Source organism: Delphinus delphis, chromosome 4, assembly GCF_949987515.2.
Source record: "Delphinus delphis chromosome 4, mDelDel1.2, whole genome shotgun sequence".
NCBI classification, from domain to species: Eukaryota; Metazoa; Chordata; class Mammalia; order Artiodactyla; family Delphinidae; genus Delphinus; species Delphinus delphis.
The window spans coordinates 34,630,290-34,651,002 of NC_082686.1; the positions used below are offsets into that span (position 1 = coordinate 34,630,290).

Genomic DNA, 20,713 nt, shown 5'->3' on the forward strand with positions numbered 1-20,713 from the left:
GAGAAGAGCTAACACCCATCCTTCTCAAACTCTTCCAAAAAATTGCAGAGGAAGGAACACTCCCAAACTCATTCTATGAGGCCACTATCACCCTGATACCAAAACCAGACAAAGATACCACAAAAATAGAAAATTACAGAACAATATCACTGATGAATATAGATGCAAAAATCCTCAAGAAAATACTAGCAAACTGAATCGAACAATACATTAAAAGGATCATACACCATGATCAAGTGGGATTTATCCCAGGGATGCAAGGATTCTTCAATATACACAATCAATCAATGTGATACACCATATTAACAAATTGAAAAATCAAAACCATATGATCATTTCAATCGATGCAGGAAAAGCTCTTGACAAAATTCAACACCCATTTATGATAAAAACTCTCCAGAAAGTGGGCACAGAGGGAACCTCAACATAATAAAGGCCATATATGACAAACCCACAGCAAATATCATTCTCAATGGTGAACAACTGAAAGCATTTCTTCTAAGATCAGGAGCAAACAAGGATGTCCACTCTCACCACTGTTTTTCAACATAGTTTTGGAAGTCCTAGCCATGGTAATCAGAGAAGACAAAGAAATAAAAGGAACACAAATTGGAAAAGAAGAAGTAAAACTGTCACTGTTTGCCCATGACATGATACTATACATGAAGAATCCTAAAGATACCACCAGGAAACTACTAGAGCTAATCAATGAATTTGGTAAAGCTGCAGGATACAAAATTAATGCACAGAAATCTCTTCCATTCCTATACACTAATGATGAAAAATCTGAAATAGAAATTAAGGAAACACTCCCATTTACCATTGCAAGAAAAAGAATAAAATACCTAGGAATAAACCTACCTAGGGAGGCAAAAGATCTGTATGCAGAAAAGTATAAAACACTGATGAAAGAAATTAAAGATGATACAAACAGATGGAGAGATATACCATGGTCTTGGATTTGAAGAATCAATATTGTGAAAATCACTACACTACCCAAAGCAATCTACAGATTCAATGCAATCCCTATCAAATTACCACTGGCATTTTTTACAGAACTAGAACAAAAAATCTTAAAATTTGTATGGAGACACAAAAGACCCCAAATAGCCAAAGCAGTCTTGGAGGAATCAGACTCCCTGACTTCAGACTACACTACAAATTTACAGTAATCAAGACAATATGGTACTGGCACAAAAAAAGAAATATAGATCAATGGAATGGGATAGAAAGCCCAGAGATGAACCCAGGCAACTGTGGTCAACTAATCTATGACAAAGGAGGCAAGGATATACAATGGAGAAAAGACAGTCCCTTCAATAAGTCATGCTGGGAAACTGGATAGCTACATGTAAAAGAATGAAATTAGAACACTCCCTAACATCATACATAAAAATAAACTCAAAAAGGATTAGAGGGCTTCCCTGGTGGTGCAGTGGTTGAGAGTCTGCCTGCCGATGCAGGGGACATGGGTTCGTGTCCTGGTCTGGGAGGATCCCGCATGCCGTGGAGCGGCTGGGCCCGTGAGCCATGGCCGCTGGGCCTGCGCGTCTGGAGCCTGTGTTCTGCAACGGGAGAGGCCAAAACAGTGAGAGGCCCGTGTACCACACACAAAAAAATAAAATAAAGTAAAATAAAAAAATGGATTAGAGACCTAAATGTAAAACCAGACACTATAAAACTCTTAGAGGAAAACATAGGAAGAACATTCTTTGACATAAATCACAGCAAGATCTTTTTTGATCCACCTCCTAGAGTAATGGAAATAAAAACAAAAATAAACAAATGGGACATAATGAAAGTTAAAAGCTTTTGCACGCAAAGGAAACTATAAACAAGATGAAAAGACAACCCTCAGAATGGGAGAAAATATTTGCAAACGAATCAACAGACATTTAATCTCCAAAATATATAAACAGCTCATGCAGCTAAGTATTAAAAAAACAAACAACCCAATCCAAAAATGGGCAGAAGACCTAAATAGACATTTGTTCAAAGAAGACATACAGATGGCCAAGAAGCACATGAAAAGCTGCTCAACATCATGAATCATTAGAGACAATGCAAATCAAAACTACAATGAGGTATCACCTCACACCAGTTAGAATGGGCATCATCAGAAAATCTACAAACAACAAATGCTGGAGAGGGTGTGGGGAAAAGGGAACCCTCTTACACTGTTGGTGGGAATGTAACTTGATACAACCACTATGGAGAATAGTATGGAGGTTCCTTAAAAAACAAAAAATAGCATTACCATATGACCCAGCAATCCCACTACTGGGCATATATCCAGAGAAAACCATAATTCAAAAAGACACATGCACCCCAATGTTCACTGCAGCACTCATTACAATAGCCAGCTCATGGAAGCAACCTAAATGCCCATCGACAGACGAATGGATAAAGAAGATGTGGTACATATATACAATGGAATATTACTCAGCCATAAAAAGGAACGAAATTGGGTCACTTGTAGAGACGTGGGTGCATCTAGAGACCGTCATACATAGTGAAGTAAGTCAGAAAGAGAAAAACAAATATAGTATATTAATGCACACATGTGGAACTTAAAAAATGGTACAGATGAACTGGTTTGCAGGGCAGATATTGAGACACAGATGTAGGGAACAAACGTATGGACACCAAGGGGGGAAAGCAGCCAGTGGGGTGGTGTGATTAATTGGGCAATTGGGATTGACATATATACACTAATATGTATAAAATGGATAACTAATAAGAACCTGCTGTATAAAAAAATAAATAAAATAAAATTCAAAATAAAATAAAGTGTATTTGAGTCATCAGAATGGATGAGACCTTAAAGGTCCTTCATATAGATACAGGAAGGAATGAAGCCAAGGGCTGAACACTGGAATGGCCCATCTTTATTGGTGAGAAAGAGCAAACAAAGTAAAGAAGAAGCAACAAAACATGTGAGAAAAACAATAGGAAAGTTTAATATTCTGAAAGTCAAGAGAAGAAAAAAGTTGCAAGAAGGTAGGAGTAATCAATTGTGCCAAATGCTGCTGACAAGTAAGCTAAGAACTGATGATTGACTTTACAATGCAGAGGGCAACAGTATCCTAGACAGGAGCAGTTTCAGCAAAGTGGTGGAGCGTGTACTTGGAATGAGTTCGAGAAAGAAGAGGAGTGGAGGAATTAGAGACAGCAAGGACAGATAACTCGTTCAAGGAGAAGTCCTATGAAGAGAAACAGGTGAAGGGACCAGTATCTTTTCTGTATGTCTGGAATGCTATCTACCTACTCCCACTTCACTCCTCCCCCCAGGTAACTCTTTTTTTTAGATTTGAAAACTGTTTATCTCTTAATCATGTTTTAGATCTCAGTTGTAACATCAGTTCAGATCTAATCTAAACTGATTAGACCCCTGATTCTATGTTATTGGAGAAATCTGCCATCTTCTTCTTACCTTTTATTACATGTGGAAATCATAATATGTATGATTATTGGATTTATGTCTGTATGCCACCACCCTGTAAGCTCCATGTGGCAGAGACAATGTTGGACTTACTCAACTTATGGTTATTCGGGTCAGTACCTCTCTGCATAGGACCCCTTGATGTCTTTCTGCCCAGAGAGCAATATTCCTTGGATTTCACCCTGGGAAGAAGGACAGTCCTTCCGTGGGTAGTATATATCCCACCAAGGGCCTCCTCAGTTACCTTCCTATATAAGTCAATCTCTTTCCAGAAAAGGATATGAGCTCTAGCAATAATGGCTTCCATAAGTCAGGATTTTCTGACTGAAGCTTAGGCCTCCGAACATATCACAATTTCAGCAGGCTAACTGGATATTCTGTACCAGAAATCATTTTGTGAAAAGCAATGTTAAATCAGGCCAGACTCTAAGGCTTGATGAGATGAGAGTCTATGATCTTAATAAAAGAAAATGCTCAGCTTCTATTAGCTCTGTTAACCCTAAAATAGGTTATAAGACATCACACAAAATATAGAAATTCATTTCATTTTTTAAATGTTTTGTTCAAACAAGAATGGATATAATTTCTTTCATTTTACCTTGAAGCTGCAAAGAAGCTTGTGATTTGGTAACCAAAACTGGCATAGTAAGCATGTTCCATGATCGCCATCATCTGAATGCAATTGTATCCTGTATAAGCAAAGGTCAAATAGAGATTAAGAGCCACATTTTTAAAAAGTAATGAAAACAATATATAAACACAGCACCCTGTTCAAAAGGCATTACATTTTACATATAATCTAGAAGATTTGGTCATTTTGAAAAGTTCTACTACTTTAACATCTTTGCTTGTCTGACCTTCTAACATAAAATCAGACAGTTAGTTCTTGAGGGTTATAGTCTAGCTATTTGAAATGTCTTCATTTTAATAAGTAATAAGTGATATGCAAATATACTTAATTTGGCTTTAGAATATTAAGATGGCAATCTGCATATGCTAAACTTCAGTTGCACTTGTAATATTCATATCGAAGATTGTGAAAGCCAAATAAAAGTAACTGATTGGAGGCCATGTACTTTTAATTTCATCTTTTTCTTTATATTTCTCTTTTTTCTAACATGAGATATGCCATACCACTGAATCCATTTTTCTACAAGGTAGCTTTTATAAAGCCAGCATTAATGCTTCCATTTTCCACTGTTTCTAGGACCTATAAAATTACTCCACAGTCATTCATGGGCACACATGTGTGCGTGCGTGCACACACACACACGTATACACACACACACGTACACCCACATACATCCTTCCTTTCTCTATCTGAAAATGTTTTGCTTTAACACTAAATAAATTGACTCAAATGAACTGACTCAAAAAGATAGGTATGTATTTTTAAAAATCCTTAACACAAATATATTTATTAATGTGTTTTTAATGTAAGCAAATAATCAGAGTAGAAGAAACTTTGGTCTTTTAAAAAACTAAAAAAATCATTTTCTTCAAAGTAAAATACAGTAAAATTTTCAAATATGATTTAATTGTCTTCTGCAACATGAAAAGAAAATATTCCTATTCTGTTCTCAAAGTCTAATTCATGTCAATATAATTTCTTGTGCACATATTTTAGTACATAATTAATATTGGAACAATTACGATTCACGTTCAGAACTGAGGATTTGTAAGTTTAAAGGATAACATAAACTCCATGATTCAGAATCTGTTGAAAAGTTATTACTGTTGGCTTTACTATTAAAAAAAGAAACAAATTAACTCTATCAGGCCTGGTAGAAATATGTATATAAACTACTGCTCAATAATATAAACCAAGTATAATACTTAGTCACAAAATACAGAGTTTGTAGTTTATTTCTCTATTATGTAATCAATATTATTCTTCTGACCAAGTAACAATTTATAGCTTTTATTATACATTTTATGTCATTAACCATTCCTAAACTTACTTATGGTCAGAGTACTGGGCTAGGTAATTCAAACACAAAGATGAATAAGAAAATCCTTGTTCTGCTGAAACTTCTGCAAGATCCAGGTCATAAACAATTTATTACAGTATGAAATGAGAGACCATCTCAAGTATAACAATATTAATATAATATTTATTAAATATAATTTATATTAAATTATCCAAACATTTAATTAATTTTGGTTTCTGGAAACTGACCTCACCATCTCAGGTAATCAAGATCCCTATATAACTAAAAATTTCAACCATGAGAAACTTTTCCTCTAGCCAAAATGTGGACTGCCTACCAGAAGCAGACTAATTAAACGTAGTTTATCTTCCTGCCTAGCCACTGTAGCAGGTGCTAATATGCTGAGAAATGATAAAAAGCATTACCTATAAAAAGAAAATAACAGATCTAAAGCATTCTGAATCAATAATTCAACAGTACACTATTCACTCTCCTGCTTGTTCCCATGAAGACAGGGTTTGTGTCATTAGAGTCCAATACAAACACCTAGACCAATGTGACTCACACAGAAAGATGCACCACAAATATCTGTCTAATAAGTCATCCAGACAGGAGCTATATATACAATGACTCTGAAACAAAATGAGTTCTAGTCACCTTACAAATGTAAGATTTTTTTCCCTAACAGACTAAAATGAACAGGCTATAACCAATGACCACTTAAATTGATAAGAATTCTCTCCTGTAGGGCTTCCCTGGTGGTGCAGTGGTTGAGAGTCCGCCTGCCGATGCAGGGGACATGCGTTCGTGCCCCGGTCTGGGAAGATCCCACATGCCGCGGAGCGGCTGGGCCCGTGAGCCATGGCCCCTGAGCCTGCATGTCCGGAGCCTGTGCTCCACAACTGGAGAGGCCACAACAGTGAGAGGCCCGCGTACCGCAAAAAAAAAACAAAACAAAACTCTCCTGTAGAAAAGTAATTATGCTTACATATTTATCTATAATTTTGGAAGCCATCATTTCACATTAAAATTGAAATTGGAATAATATCTTGAATTCTTATGTTCTATCTTATTCCATTTCTCTTTTCTATGCTATCACTATTACAGGGCAATTTGAGAAGCCTAAAATAACATGCATTTCTATTACATATTTAATCTCTTAACACAATAAAAGAGACACTTGTAATTAGCTTCTCTAGTAAGAGAACAGACTCATGAAAATTTTATCTGAATAAAAATCAGAGTTATTACTTACCAAGGTCTTTGATTCTTGGTAGTATATTGCATGTAAAATGTTTATAAGAAGCTATTTTTCCTTCATAGGAAGAAATTCCCACATGAGATTCATAAATTCGTAGACCTCTTGGCTTCTTTGGTTTGGAATGCTTAAACTACAGAATATTAAAATTACATATAGAATTAAGCCAAAACTGCAGGTATGACACTAACAGATTAAGCATGTTAAATGAAATGATGAATTAACTCAGTCAAACACTTTGAAACTACTTTCACATATAAAAGGCACTGGCTGCCTCCATTAAACTTTCTTTTGAAAAAAAAAATCCTTTTTAGGATCATGGTAATAGACCTATTTGAAAAGAGTAGTCATGCGATGGCTCATGCCTTATCACTGAGTGAAGATGTATTTTGAGCCTAAGCCTTAGAGAAAACATAAGAACTGTGAAATGCATACATAATTATTAAATGCAAAGCATTTATCAACAAGCTTCGATAACTTAAAGGACAGAAAAGTGAGCTCCACGATACCTATAACTCTTATCAATAAGACAGGCTTAAAAAATTACCCTGATTAATACATTCATGAGATGTCTTGACTATTCGTTGTTCCTAAGGACACTGATCCTGCTTCAAGTCCATGACAGTGAGAAATATTACACCACTGGAGAGTCTTTGATTAATCAGAAATTGTAGTTAAAATTTTTAAAAATCAGTATCCCTTATAGGTCAGTACATAGAGATTTAGTGTTCTTCCCCCACCCACAACTTCAGAAACACACGATAAAACAAAAACTCACTTTTATATTTTATTGGCTACACATGATGGAGATATATATATATATATATATATATATACATATATATATAGCAAATGAGTACATTATGATGTAAAATATTAAACCGGTGGTGAAGAGAGAAGTTGAACATTACAATAAAAGTTATAAAAGTAAAAATTAATTTTCCTAGAAATATTGGAACATGCATTTATTTAAAGAGTTGTTGTTCTCACTTTATATGGGTGTTCTGGATTCCAGTGTATCCAATCATAATTCACATTATCACTGTCACGAGTCACGTACTTCGCCCACGGTGAAATACGATACAAGATCTCTCCACTTTTACTCCTAATAACAACCTAAAAAGAGAACAAGATATTATTGCCTTAAAATACTTTCAAAACTCTAAGATAACACATGATACTCTATGAGCACTGTGACAAGTAAGAAAAGGAGGAATGATCTTAAGAACCGAAACTGCCTTCCAGATGTGTGACCTTAAGGATGTTTAAATTCTATGGACCTTGCTCTCCTCATCTGCCATGGTATATGATCCCTAAAGTCATTTCCAGCTTGAATATTTTATGATTCTCTGGCAATTTTCATCATTGCCAACCAACCATTATAGTAGTTAATTAAAGTAAGCATACAGTAGATAGGAAAAAGACATGAATATTATTGGAAGCTACCGTCAATAAATCAATCAACAGAAGGAACTGATCCTAGTATATTTTTTAAAAAGTCATGAGTTATATCACCATCTCTTCCTTTTCCTTTTCATAGCAATTAATGATAACATGGGTTTTGAGTAATAACTGTATTATAATACACACAAACACACACACTACCCTACAAACATTTTCCACTTCTCAATTTCTTCTACACCTTATTCCAAGTATGCTTTACCATATGAAACCAAACATTTTCCTTTTTAACCATTTGTTCCTATATTTGCCAATAGTATCACTATTGCTATCAGTATAAAAAATAACAATAAAAATGCAAGGCTTCCCTGGTGGTGCAGTGGTTGACAGTCCGCCTGCCGATGCAGGGGACATGGGTTCGTGCCCCGGTCCGGGAAGATCCCACATGCCGTAGAGCGGCTGGGCCCGTGAACCATGGCCGCTGAGCCTGCACATCCGGAGCCTGTGCTCCGCAGCGGGAGAGAGGCCACAACAGTGAGAGGCCCGCGTACCGCAAAAAAAAAAAAAAAAAAAAAAAAAATGCAGAGGCAACTTTTATGGAATCCACAAGTTTAGACTTAGCACTGAATAGAGGGCTTTGAATTTATCAGCATGGTTAAATAGTGAACAGAGCTTCCAGGTATAGCTTTTTAAAGTTTTTTTTTTAAATTAATTAAACCTTCTAAGAGTAGGTAGAGTGTGACAAAAAATGTTCAGATCAGTAGCTGATCTGAATGCTGAATGATCAATATGATCTCAGCATTGAGAAAGAATATATTCTTTGGTCTCCTTTAATAGAGAAAAGCTCAAGTATGCATAATTCTTGGTCATTAACTATTTGTAGAATGTTTTATAGTTTAGAAAGGGCTTTCATAGTCATATCTCACTTGATTCCAGAGAATCTTTTTTTTTTTTTTTGCTGTACGCGGGCCTCTCACTGCTGTGGCCTCTCGCGCTGCAGAGCACAGGCTCCGGACGCGCGGGCTCAGCGGCCATGGCTCATGGGCCCAGCCGCTCCGCGGCATGTGGGATCTTCCCGGACCGGGACACAAACGCGTGTCCCCTGCATCGGCAGGCGGACTCTCAACCACTGAGCCACCAGGGAAGCCCCCAGAGAATCTTTATAACCCAAATATTAAGTGAGTAGCCAGAAGTCCCAAAGTCACCAACTGGCAGAACCGAAAGCTAAGCAGAGCTTCTGATACTCACTTCCTTTTTCTTAACAGGCTTTAATGGCACTTCCTTCATATACAGAAAAAGAATAAATCATGATTTAAGGAGGAGGGGACAGGTCAGTGGTGAAAAGGAACATCTAACTTACATGAGTTCAATTCTATCTCCTTAGTTGTGCCTCCCACTTATTAAAGCCCATCACAACTAAGTGTTTCTATTATTCAAATAGTAATCACAAAACATGAATGAATAGGATCAACCCAGTCCCGGAGTATTTTATCCCCCAAAATATGTCCCTTAAGTCACATAACTTTCTAGTATAATACACACAGTGATATATTCGAGAAAAGGCTTTTTATTCACTCATCAACCCAGGACAGGTAATGGGGAAATAAAATACCAGAAATCAGTTTTCAATGGATAGCACCCTGCCTAATCCATCCACCTATCTTTTCTCTTTTTTGCAAATGGCTCTACAACCCCTCCAAAGGATGATCATGAACCAATAAGTATTTTTCAAGGTGTCTGCTGGCAGAGAGAATATTTGAAACTTTAAGCAAAGAACATGAAGAATTTCCTTATGCTGAATATAATTTCCACATTCTTTGGAACATTAACTTATTTATCTTGCTGTACACATGAATGTCTTCAGAGGGTACTGAGTGATGGAAGTTGGAAGGAACAGTCCTTCTATGGGTCTTCCTCACTCCTACATGTTTTGCTGGGTACAGCAAGAATATAAGGTCCTACTGATGACAGAGGCCATTTCTCAGAGTTGTGATTGTAGCAAGCAACCCTGAGGAATGAGATAATGTCTCCCTTGAAGACAATGGACAGCTTTCCTTAATGCTTGCTATAAAAGAAATCATTCCCCAAGGTAAATAGTCCTCACCTATGAGGCAAACTAGCTGTGTGCATAGCATCTATCTAGACCCTATAGTGTCGCCCCTATAAGACTTAGAAAGCAAGGGGAACTAATGCAAGTATGATGCACATCCTGTGCCATGAGTAATAAAGTCATTTATCTCGGACTCAGGAGTCCTGTGTTTTCAGCCAGAATCCACGAAACAGTAACAGGTTAACTTATGAGCTTGAAGGTACGGCAAAATCAAATCCTACACCTGACAATGGATGACTTACTCATTTCGAATGACTTCAATATTTTTGTTACCAAAAGTTCTATTTCTTCATTTCTATTAGTGTTTTATATTAGACATTTTTGTTCATCATTTTTATTAATTTTGCTTCTTGGGGTGGAAACTTTTAATTATCTAATTCCTTCCTTTTTTCTTAGCAATAAAATCAGAGCCTGGATCCTTGAATGATACGTAAAACAAAGCTTCCCACCACATCTAGAACACTTCACTGTAATCATTACATAAATGGTAAATTCACTTCTCTATTCTTTAGGCTCCTGAATTTTGAATGTATTTTTGCTATAGCAGTTTAGCTTTTACTAATAAACACACTTGCCAACAGTACCCACCTTACCTCACCTTTGATTTACTGTTCCTAAGTTGCTGTGATAACAAATAAGAGTATTATAGTAAATCTAAATAACCCAAAATTGAGAGACCTTCCAATGAGTAAAAAATATAACCTTCTGGACTAAATTTTGCTCCTGAAACGTTTTAGGGTGGAGAAAGGGGAGAGATGAGTCTACTTACTGAATTTGTGCTCTCTTGAGTTCAGATTCAGATTTTTTAGATAAAACTTTATATCATTTAATTTACAACCTCAAAATAGAACATGTTATATAGCAAATTGAAAAGAAAGCTCTAGCTTGATCTTTCAATGATAGTAAGTCTAATAGCTGATGGGTAGAAGAATTCACTTGGTACTAGCAAACTGAAAGTCTCATACACTACTAGTATGAGTATAAAATAGTATGAACATTCTAAATAGCAATTTGGCAATATGATCAAAAATTCAAAAAAAAGTAATTCTCAATGACTCAGCAATTCTAATTATAGATGTTTGCCCTGTAGAAATAATCAGAGAAGTGCCCAAAGAACTATATTCTTATCTATTAATCTTAGTGTTACTTTTATTAGCAAAAAGTGAATGACTGAATAGTGTATGCTTGTTAAAAATTATACCACTGAATTATATTGAAGGTTGCAAGAAAATTCTTTCAAGTTATAAAAAAGAATGTATTGCATCTTCCTAATGTACATATATACAAATGGTTGCCTATGGATAGAGAAATTATTAATAGCTTTTATTTTCCAGTTGTATCTTTCTATATTGTTATCAATTCATTTCACTTGTAGAGCTTCTATAAATCAGAAAAAAAATAAGTATTCTGATAAGGATTGCAAATAGATGAATTATACAATTGTGTACATATTTGTGGACCTGTGCTACCAAGTTCCATATATATGTGTGTATATACATACACTTTAAATATATTGACACAGTGTTAAACATAAAACTTTAAAAAGTATATTAGGGAATTCCCTGGTGGTCCAGTGGTTAGGACTCCATGCTTTCACTGCTGAAGGCTCAGGTTCAATATCTGGCAAGGGAACTCAGATCCCACAAGTCGTGTGGCCAAAAAAACTAAAAAGTATATTAATATCACCACATATCACTCCAATAAAAAATATATATAAAATCACTTTAAAGAAATATACTAATGAAAATAATATCATGATGAACTTTTGTAGGGCAAATTGATAATTTGTATAATTATAACATTTTATAACATGGTAAAAATGTCATTAGGCTCCTTTTCTAATGAGCCAAATTATCTCTTTGACTTATGGGAGGTTAACATCAAAAGACATTATTAAATTAAATAAAGAAGTGAATAAAATAAACCTCTACCTGTGCAAAAGTCAAATTGACTTAGTGAACTGTATGAAGTCAAATTTTATTTAGAAAATTACATTTAAAACTCAAATATACAATATAAGAAACAGTTTGGTAAAATAGTGAAGACCTAAAAAATTGTGTTTGTGTGTGTATATTCATTCAATCTAGGAATATCTTTTGAAATGGTTCTTGTCAAAGACTATTGTTCCTTTGGACCAAAAAATCACTGAGATAAGACGCTCCTCAGGTGGCCAACAATTTTATATGAAAACAGTGGATGTGTTCAGCTGGTTAGAAGTGGTAGGATACTCTAGAAAATGGTATTGCATGTAACTCTGGGTTTCAAGACTGAACGTGTAGAAGACGAAGAGAAAAGGCACAGATATTGAAAAATATAATTTGATTTGCCCAGATTATACTACCAAAATCACAACAACATGCTATGAAGGAAAAAAATTATTAATAAAGATAACTATTTAGTAGGGTACAGGTCAAAATAAATAAGCAATAAAAGTGATTTCTAATTTATGAAGCAATGTTATATCCTCCTCTTTTAAATTACCTCTAATTTATATAATAATATCTAACGTAATTGATACTATATGTAATATGTATATAAGTATATAATATGTAAAATATATAATTGATATTATATACATATTTTTTAAACAATGGGTACAGTCATACCAACATGCAACGCTAAATATCAGTATTCTGTTGTGTGTGTTTAAAATGTGACAAAAAATACGTGTGTGTATATAGAGAAAGAAATACATACGTATAGAACGTATAATACTTTTAAGTAATTTTTAGAAGTGAGTGGGACAAAAATAAAACAGAGCATTAGAAAAAGTAATCACAAGTTTATAATTAAGTAGAAAAATAAGTGATATTCCAGAGGAGAATCTGATGGTTCTACCAATGACCAGAATCCTGAAGAAATAAATATGTGCTTTTAATATTTACAATTAACATAGCATAAACATTATTTTTAATGCATAGATATAAATATTAAAACTTTAAAATACCTTAATATAATTTAAAAAGAAGTTCTTAAATCTCATTTTAATTCAACTAAAATTTTATGACTAACCTTTGTTAAAAACTAGGACATAGGGCTTCCCTGGTGGCGCAGTGGTTGAGAGTCCGCCTGCCGATGTGGGGGACACAGGTTCGTGCCCCGGTCCGGGAAGATCCCACATGCCACGGAGCGGCTGGGCCCATGAGCCATGGCCACTGAGACTGCGCGTCCAGAGCCTGTGCTCCACAACGGGAGAGGTCACAGCAGTGAGAGGCCCACGTACCGCAAAAAACAAAACAAAACAAAACAAAAGGACATAGGGAATTCGCTGGTGGTCCAGTGGTTAGGACTCCATGCTTCCACTGCAGGGGGAACTAAGATCTCGCATGACACAGCACAGCCCAAAAAATTTAAAAATTAAAAAAAAAAATAGGACGTACGAGTATAAATTTTTTTCAGTTTTGTTTGTTTGTTATCCTTGCTTGGGCCAATTTTAAGATTCAGTAAGGTTACTTAAGAAAGAATCTCTTTATCATTTTGAGAGGCTGAAAAATGGCCTCTCATTTCATATGTTCATATCCTACTTCTCTAGAATCTATGAATGATAATTTATATAGCAAAAAATGGGTCTTTGCAGATGTAATTAAAGTAAAGATCTTAAAATGGAAAGATTGTTCAGATTTTCCAGGAGGGCAATCACATATATCCTTATAAGAAGGAGGCTGAGGGATATTCTACACATAGACAGGACAGAAAAAAGCAATGTAACCAAAGAGGCAAAGACTGGAGTGATGCAGACACTAGCCAAGGAATGTCAGCAGCCACCAGAAGCTGGAAATAGAAAGGAACAGATTCTCCCCAGATGGAGTATGTTTCTGCCAACACCTTGATTTCAGCCCAGTGATACCAATTTTTAACTTCTGGCTTCCAAAACTGCGACAGAAAAAATTTCTGTTGTTTAAAAGACACCAAATCTGTGCAACCACCATAGGAAATGATATAGAAATAAAGAAAAAAAATGGAGGCAATCACTCTACTAAGAATAAAATGTAATGTACTTAAATTTAGTTAAATCTTGTCAGTGTCAGAAAGAGTTGAAAAAGTTATCTTAATGAGTAGTCTAAATAACACATTTTATCTCTTATTAACTTCCTACTCCCAAAAAGTAGACCAACATATACCAATGCATTTCAGTGACCTTCATTAAACAAAGTAAGTCCTTGACAATTCTCAGGAAAAGCAAACTCATTCAGAATAAACGTTGCTGAGCTTCAGAACTGATAGGAGGGCCTTCAAAAAAGTGAATTTGTAATAGGCAGTTTTTACTGCTAGCCTACTCTCATGTAATTATTTTCAGGGGTTGAACAAAAAAGAGTCAGTCTTTACATGATGCAAATAAAAGTTCTAAATTTTCCATAAGGAGAAGCTAAGGAGCTATTTTTTCTACCTAATACCTGATGTCCATCAGCAGAAGAATGGATAAAGAAGATGTGGTACGTATATACAACGGAATATTACTCAGCCATAAAAAGGAACAAACTTGCGCAATTTGCAGAGACATGAACAGACCTGGAGACTGTCATACAGAGTGAAGTAAGTCAGAAAGAGAAAAACAAACATCGTATAATATCACTTATATGTAGAATCTAGAAAAACGATACAGATGAACTTATTTGCAAAGCAGAAATAGACACAGATGTAGAGAATGGATGTATGGCTACCAGCGGGGAAAGGGAGGTGGGATGAACTGGGAGAATGGGATTGACATATATACACTACTATGTATAAAACTGATAACTAATGAGAACCCACTGTATTGCACAGGAAACTATATGCAGTGCTCTGTGGTGACGTAAATGGGAAGGAAATCCAAAAAAGAGGGGATATATGTATACATATAGCTGACTCACTTTGCTTCACAGCAGAAACTAACACAACATTGCAAAACAACTAAACTCCAATAAAAATTAATTTTAAAAAACAGAGATGGGGTTATTTAAATAAATAGATGATCAGTTGTCAATAATAATACTAATTTTTCATTCTGCATTTTCTAATTAGGAATATCAGAAACACTATCTGATATTAAAAGGCTATTTATTTCATTGTGAACTTGAGTTTATATTTCAATTAATGAGAAAAGAAAACCAAGAAACCAATAAAAGTATCATGGCAGTTTTCTAATAATAATAAGGTCCTGATATACGAATGACCACTTTGTGGATATACTTTCTTAAAACTACATATAATTGATCGGTAAAATTATATAAACTGGGGTTATATATGAGCTATAATTGACATTACCATTATTTAGATATTGAACCTGCTATAGTAACCAAATAAAATTACTCTGTCTCTTGAAAATTTTTAAATTTCGTTTAATTTTTTCTAGATATTAAAGTTCATACATTTTGGAGGTCTCCATCTTTGTTTCATAATCTACTTCATAATTTTCAATTAAACAAACAACCTGACACAAGCCATGTGCATATAAAGTTATCATAAAAAGTTGTCACATCCTGGTGATGTCCTTTACATCTACAACGTTCAGGGATTGAGGGAAGTGAAAAAGAGATTAAGTGATTAGATTAAGCCCCCTAAGCTCTTTGGATACTGGACACTATCCAAAAGAAGAGAAAGAAAAGGCAATATCCTTGCTAGTAGCTTGATGAAGAAAAGAAACAAATCAGTTGAACTTCAAAAGCAATAACCTATTGATGAAAAAAAAAAATAACCTATTGATGAATTTTCACTGGCTCCCATTATTTTTGCTTTGTATAAAATTTCTTATTTTAAAACATGCCATCACAATTCAGGTTTTTTTTTTTCTTTAATAAGAAATTTTCCAAGGTTAAATCCTAAAACAACAGCTTGATTAGGAAGAGTTAAAGGATTTCACTAACAAAAACGAAGCCACTAATTAAAGAAAAAAAACTTTCCTTACAAGAAAAGATTAAGTATACTAGCTATGAAAAATAAATTTGTAACATGACAAAAAGTATCATACCAAATTATATCAAACTTTTGCATAAAGGACACCAATGTATGGAATAAAAAGAGATTAATTTTGAGGTATAGTACTCATGGCTACTTTACTCCTGATTTAACAACAATAAGAATTACAGAGATATAAACATTCACTTCTGTAATACTTACACAAGGGAGAGAAAAAACTGCAGAATATTGCCAAAAAGAAATAAATGAAGATCAGTAGCTGCTTCTTCTAAAAGCAGGTCCTTATTTAGAATGATTTAGAGAGACAGATGCTCCTGTACCTATAAAAAGCAGTATTACTCCCATAGGGTTCCATCCCAGTTCCCCAACCTTCTAGTCTAGTTAAGAAGTATTAAAACTATAATATTTTTTCTGTTTCTGTCTTTTGACTGAGGAAAATCTTTAACGAAATAAAGAAACAACTAAGTAGAACTGATAAAGTGTTTGCTTCATTTCAAGTACATTACCTGAACAAAAATCTTCTAAAGTGAGGTCACTACAAAAAGACAAAATCCAAAGGGATTATGTGAGATTTAGGATGCAGGCATTGAAAATGATATCCCTGAGCAAGTGAGAATAACTACTCCTAAGTGAAAAGAATAGGAACAATGCTGAAATTTTGTAATCAGGTAAAGATTGATTAGGTGTCTTAGATGAGAAAACAGATGAATTACACATGATATAAAAATATAGGATTTAAACTTCCAAGATATTGGAAGATCAATATAGTAATAAAAGAAAAAAGCTATGAAAAGGGGGAAAAATCAGTGAGTTTTCATTACTGAAGAAGTGTGCTTCAAAGAGACTCATCCATGTGCAGTGAAGGCTAGAATTCTATTAAGTAAATAGAGTTATGATCTGGTATAACACCAACAAAAAAAATCTTAAAAAGTATTTTTAGAAGCGCTAGATGGGAGAGGTACTATCATAAGATGAGTTAAAACTCTCTTTAAAATATTTCATTAGGTATAATTATAAAAGTCTATATGGTGATAAATTGAATCATTTGAAAAAAAGAATATGATTCTTAAGCAATCACTCTAAGTGCCATTGCAATGAAGTAAAATATAAAATGTGAGGGCTGGGGAGAAATAATTTACCTCTTAAGGGAAATGTAGAGAAATTCCAGGAACTAGATACAGAATATGTAATTCTAAAAAATCATAAGATCTTTTGCGAAAACATGTAATTATATATTTAATATACATTGAGATTATCTCTAAGAATATAATTGACAACTATTAAATAAAGAAAACAGTTAATAATGAAAAGAATTCAGAGTTACACTTAAATATTCTTTATAAATTAAGGTTTCATAATACAGAGTGCAACACTATCACTCTTTTCTTCCACAAACGTCACATATTTCTCCAGGTGCAGGTGGTATTAGGGGAAGAACTACAAATAGGTATGTATGAATTAGGAAACACATAGTACACACATCGTATGAGAAATTGATTAGGCAGACAGTATAATGGGAAATAGAACATGACTACATGTGAGATATGAAACTCAACATATGCATTTGGATAATTTCTTGTTAACTGATAGACAGTGACAATGGGAAGAAGTAGTGGTAAATAATAGGAGTCTTCACAATAGAGCTATTTACTTTAAACCTTCGTAGCTGAAGTGTATTTAAATTATTAAACATAGATATTTCCATCTTACGTAGATAGCGAAGGCACAGAACAGCAAATGAACTTGGTGATCTCCAAGTGTGACAAGCTCTCTGGAGAAGCAGGGAAATTTCTCTGACAGTGCAGTCAATAAAGCACACAGGTCAGGGAATTACCCACCTGACTTCTGCATAAGGCTCAGAGAATAACCATGTGCTGAGGTGCAGTGACCTATGGTTCACTGTTTTCAAATATGTACATATATATTTCATAAAATAAATATTATATATAATATATATGTGTATGTATATATGTTACACACACACACACACACACACACACACACACACACACACACACACACACACATATATATATATATATCCATGAGACTTTTTTTTTTCCAATCAGGGGCATACTGAGTCACTTGGGGAAATTTATAGCTTATTGGCATATTTGAAAGATGTTAAGATGAACAGACTGAAGAGTGAAAAAACAGAAAACAAACCTTAAATTGAAGAGGGTTAAAATTCATATTGACATTTAACACACACTTAACTGTGCTACTCAATAAAAGAATTCAGCTTAAATGTAAATACTTAAATCATAAAAGATTATATAGTATGTACTTTATCACAAGAAAAAGGTCCTGTAGGCATACCATTATTCATTATTATTTGAATTCATTATTATTACTTGGCCAAAGTGCAAATACTTCTATTAAATATAACCAAAAATAATACCCATCTAACAGTCACAAAATGTAATTTTCTTCCTTTTTCTGGCACAGCATTAAAAGATCAAATACTAAACAAAAGCCCTCTTTTAAAAAAAATTAATGCCTACATAATTTAGAAGAAAAAAGCATGAAATACTTTTGTTAAAAAAAATACTCCTAAAGAAAAATGAAAGTGTTCAATTCTCCAGATTTTATAATCATATTTAAAATCTACTATGCCCACACTGAAGGACAAAGGAAGACTGTAAAATAAATGCAAGATATTTCACAGTACATGGATATAAAAAAGAGAGTCTGCCAATACATTTAAAGTATTTCTAGAATCAATGTTCACATAAAGAGTGCAATATTTATGGACAGTCTAATCTTCTAGATACCTGTGATTCACTTCAATAAGCACTAAAACAGAAAGAGAAAAAGAATATGTTTTATAGTTATCTTTCTAAAATGTATTATACATTCCCTTGTGACCTTAACAGAGGGAATTAAACACTTGTAGAAACTGATTTGTATACGCTGAACTGTGACATGGTTGGAATATGAACATTTCCCCCTGAATTCAGTAAAGAGAATATTAGACTTTTATATGTGTCTTTGACAGCAGTTTTCAACTCTGGATGTGCAATGAGAACCACCTGAGGAATATTTTAAAATAAAGATGCCCGAGTCCTATTTCTATCCACTATCACCACCCTACCTGTCACCCTTGATTCTGATTCTGTGAGCTGCAGTCTAGTAGCTTAGGAGATAAAAGCTAGACCTGAGAAAGCAAAAGACAAAGTAGCTACAGGGACCAGTGCTCCAATAATAAAGAATAGATTTTTATTTTTAAAAAGTTATCATGCAGGAAAGAAAACTAACATTAAAGTTACAGGGACTGTATTTTCTAAACCTTGATAATAATAAAAACCTTTGCAAAAGACAAGGCATATTTTTCAATAAAATTTATCTCAATCTCTACTTTGAATTTTTAATTTATTTCTTATACAGTAATAATTTATAATTTGCTTTCATTCTTCCTAGTCTAATCTCCCTAATTATTCTCAAACAATCATTCTGTAAACTTTCAATCATGAAAGGCAACCAAGCTAGCTCAAAATTTATTCATTTGTGGTCCTGAGTACACCCGTGAATGTCCTTACTGATTTACTTATCAAAAATTTTCCCCTGCACTTAAGAAGGCCTCATAAAAGAGTATGGTGAATCTATTCAAGTTTCTGATCTTACCCTATAGTTTAACCCATCATTTAAAATATTTCACAATTTCTATGCTATATATCACATAAATCATTTTGCAAAACAATATTTATCATGGCTACTTTAAATGCCATTACTAAAATTGGATGATTGTCTTTTCAATACTATGTTCTTAGGAATTCCATTTATAACCTTTATTGCAAAGTTGTAGATGATATTGGCTCTTCAGTCAGTCAAACCACTTTCTGGCATTTCTTCCTATTATAGAAAGGATGGAAAGTTTAAAGTCACATTTTTCACACTCCCTTGCAGCTAGGTTTCTGCATCTAGTAGAGGCACCCATGCAAGATCTGGAAGGAAGAAACTAGTACTTCAGTTAAATCATATGGAGATCAATCTTTTTTGCCTAAGAACCCTGAATGATGCTTAATCTAACAAAATGGCATTATCTCCATAGGCATGAGCAGTAGAAAACTCAAAAGATGATTGACATGCCACAATTAATCAGCTCACATGCTCAATTTCCATTTGTACTTCCCTATACATAATTACATATACATTCAGAATCAGCTTTTTCATGAGAAATAATCACAAAAAAGTGTTTACCTGGGGAAAATTCTTTTCATTCTACATTTGGTTTCAAACTAAAATTTTAAATTTTATAAGCAGAGTTGATATGATTATCATGCAAAAAGAAACAGATGTTGGCAATACATAGGAATCCTCAGAGGAAATAAAGAAAATGTTGGGGGTGGGTGGAGGATAATTTGAAACTAAACTGGCATTTGAAGCAGTACTCATCATAAAAAATACGAGAAAGATGCTTTGCCCTAAAGTAGGACATCATTTGAAAAGAACACACCAAATTTGGATTATGAGATATTGCAGAGGCAAAGTAAGTTTGAAAAATGAAATGGAAAAGCAGGCTCATATAAGGAAAAGTTGGAGGTAGAACCTGGAAAGTGGAGGCCTAAAGAACTGGAGGAGAATGGACCAGATTTCAAGATTAGATGGGTGAAAATAGAAAACTCCTAAGAGGTTTCTAAAAAGTACCAGCACTGTGAAAACAAATAGTTATAGGT

General features: G+C 34.2%; 1 protein-coding gene across 1 annotated transcript in view; it reads right to left on the reverse strand.

Moving 5' to 3' along the window:
* GBE1 (1,4-alpha-glucan branching enzyme 1) overlaps positions 1 to 20,713 on the reverse strand; it is a 292,212-nt gene that overhangs the window by 145,118 nt on the left and 126,381 nt on the right. The window contains exons 4-6 of the mRNA XM_060010479.1: positions 7,622 to 7,747; positions 6,629 to 6,764; positions 4,041 to 4,131 (exon numbers count right to left, since the gene is read on the reverse strand). Coding sequence (XP_059866462.1) covers positions 4,041 to 4,131; positions 6,629 to 6,764; positions 7,622 to 7,747 — 353 coding nt within the window. The remainder of the gene's footprint in view (positions 1 to 4,040; positions 4,132 to 6,628; positions 6,765 to 7,621; positions 7,748 to 20,713) is intronic.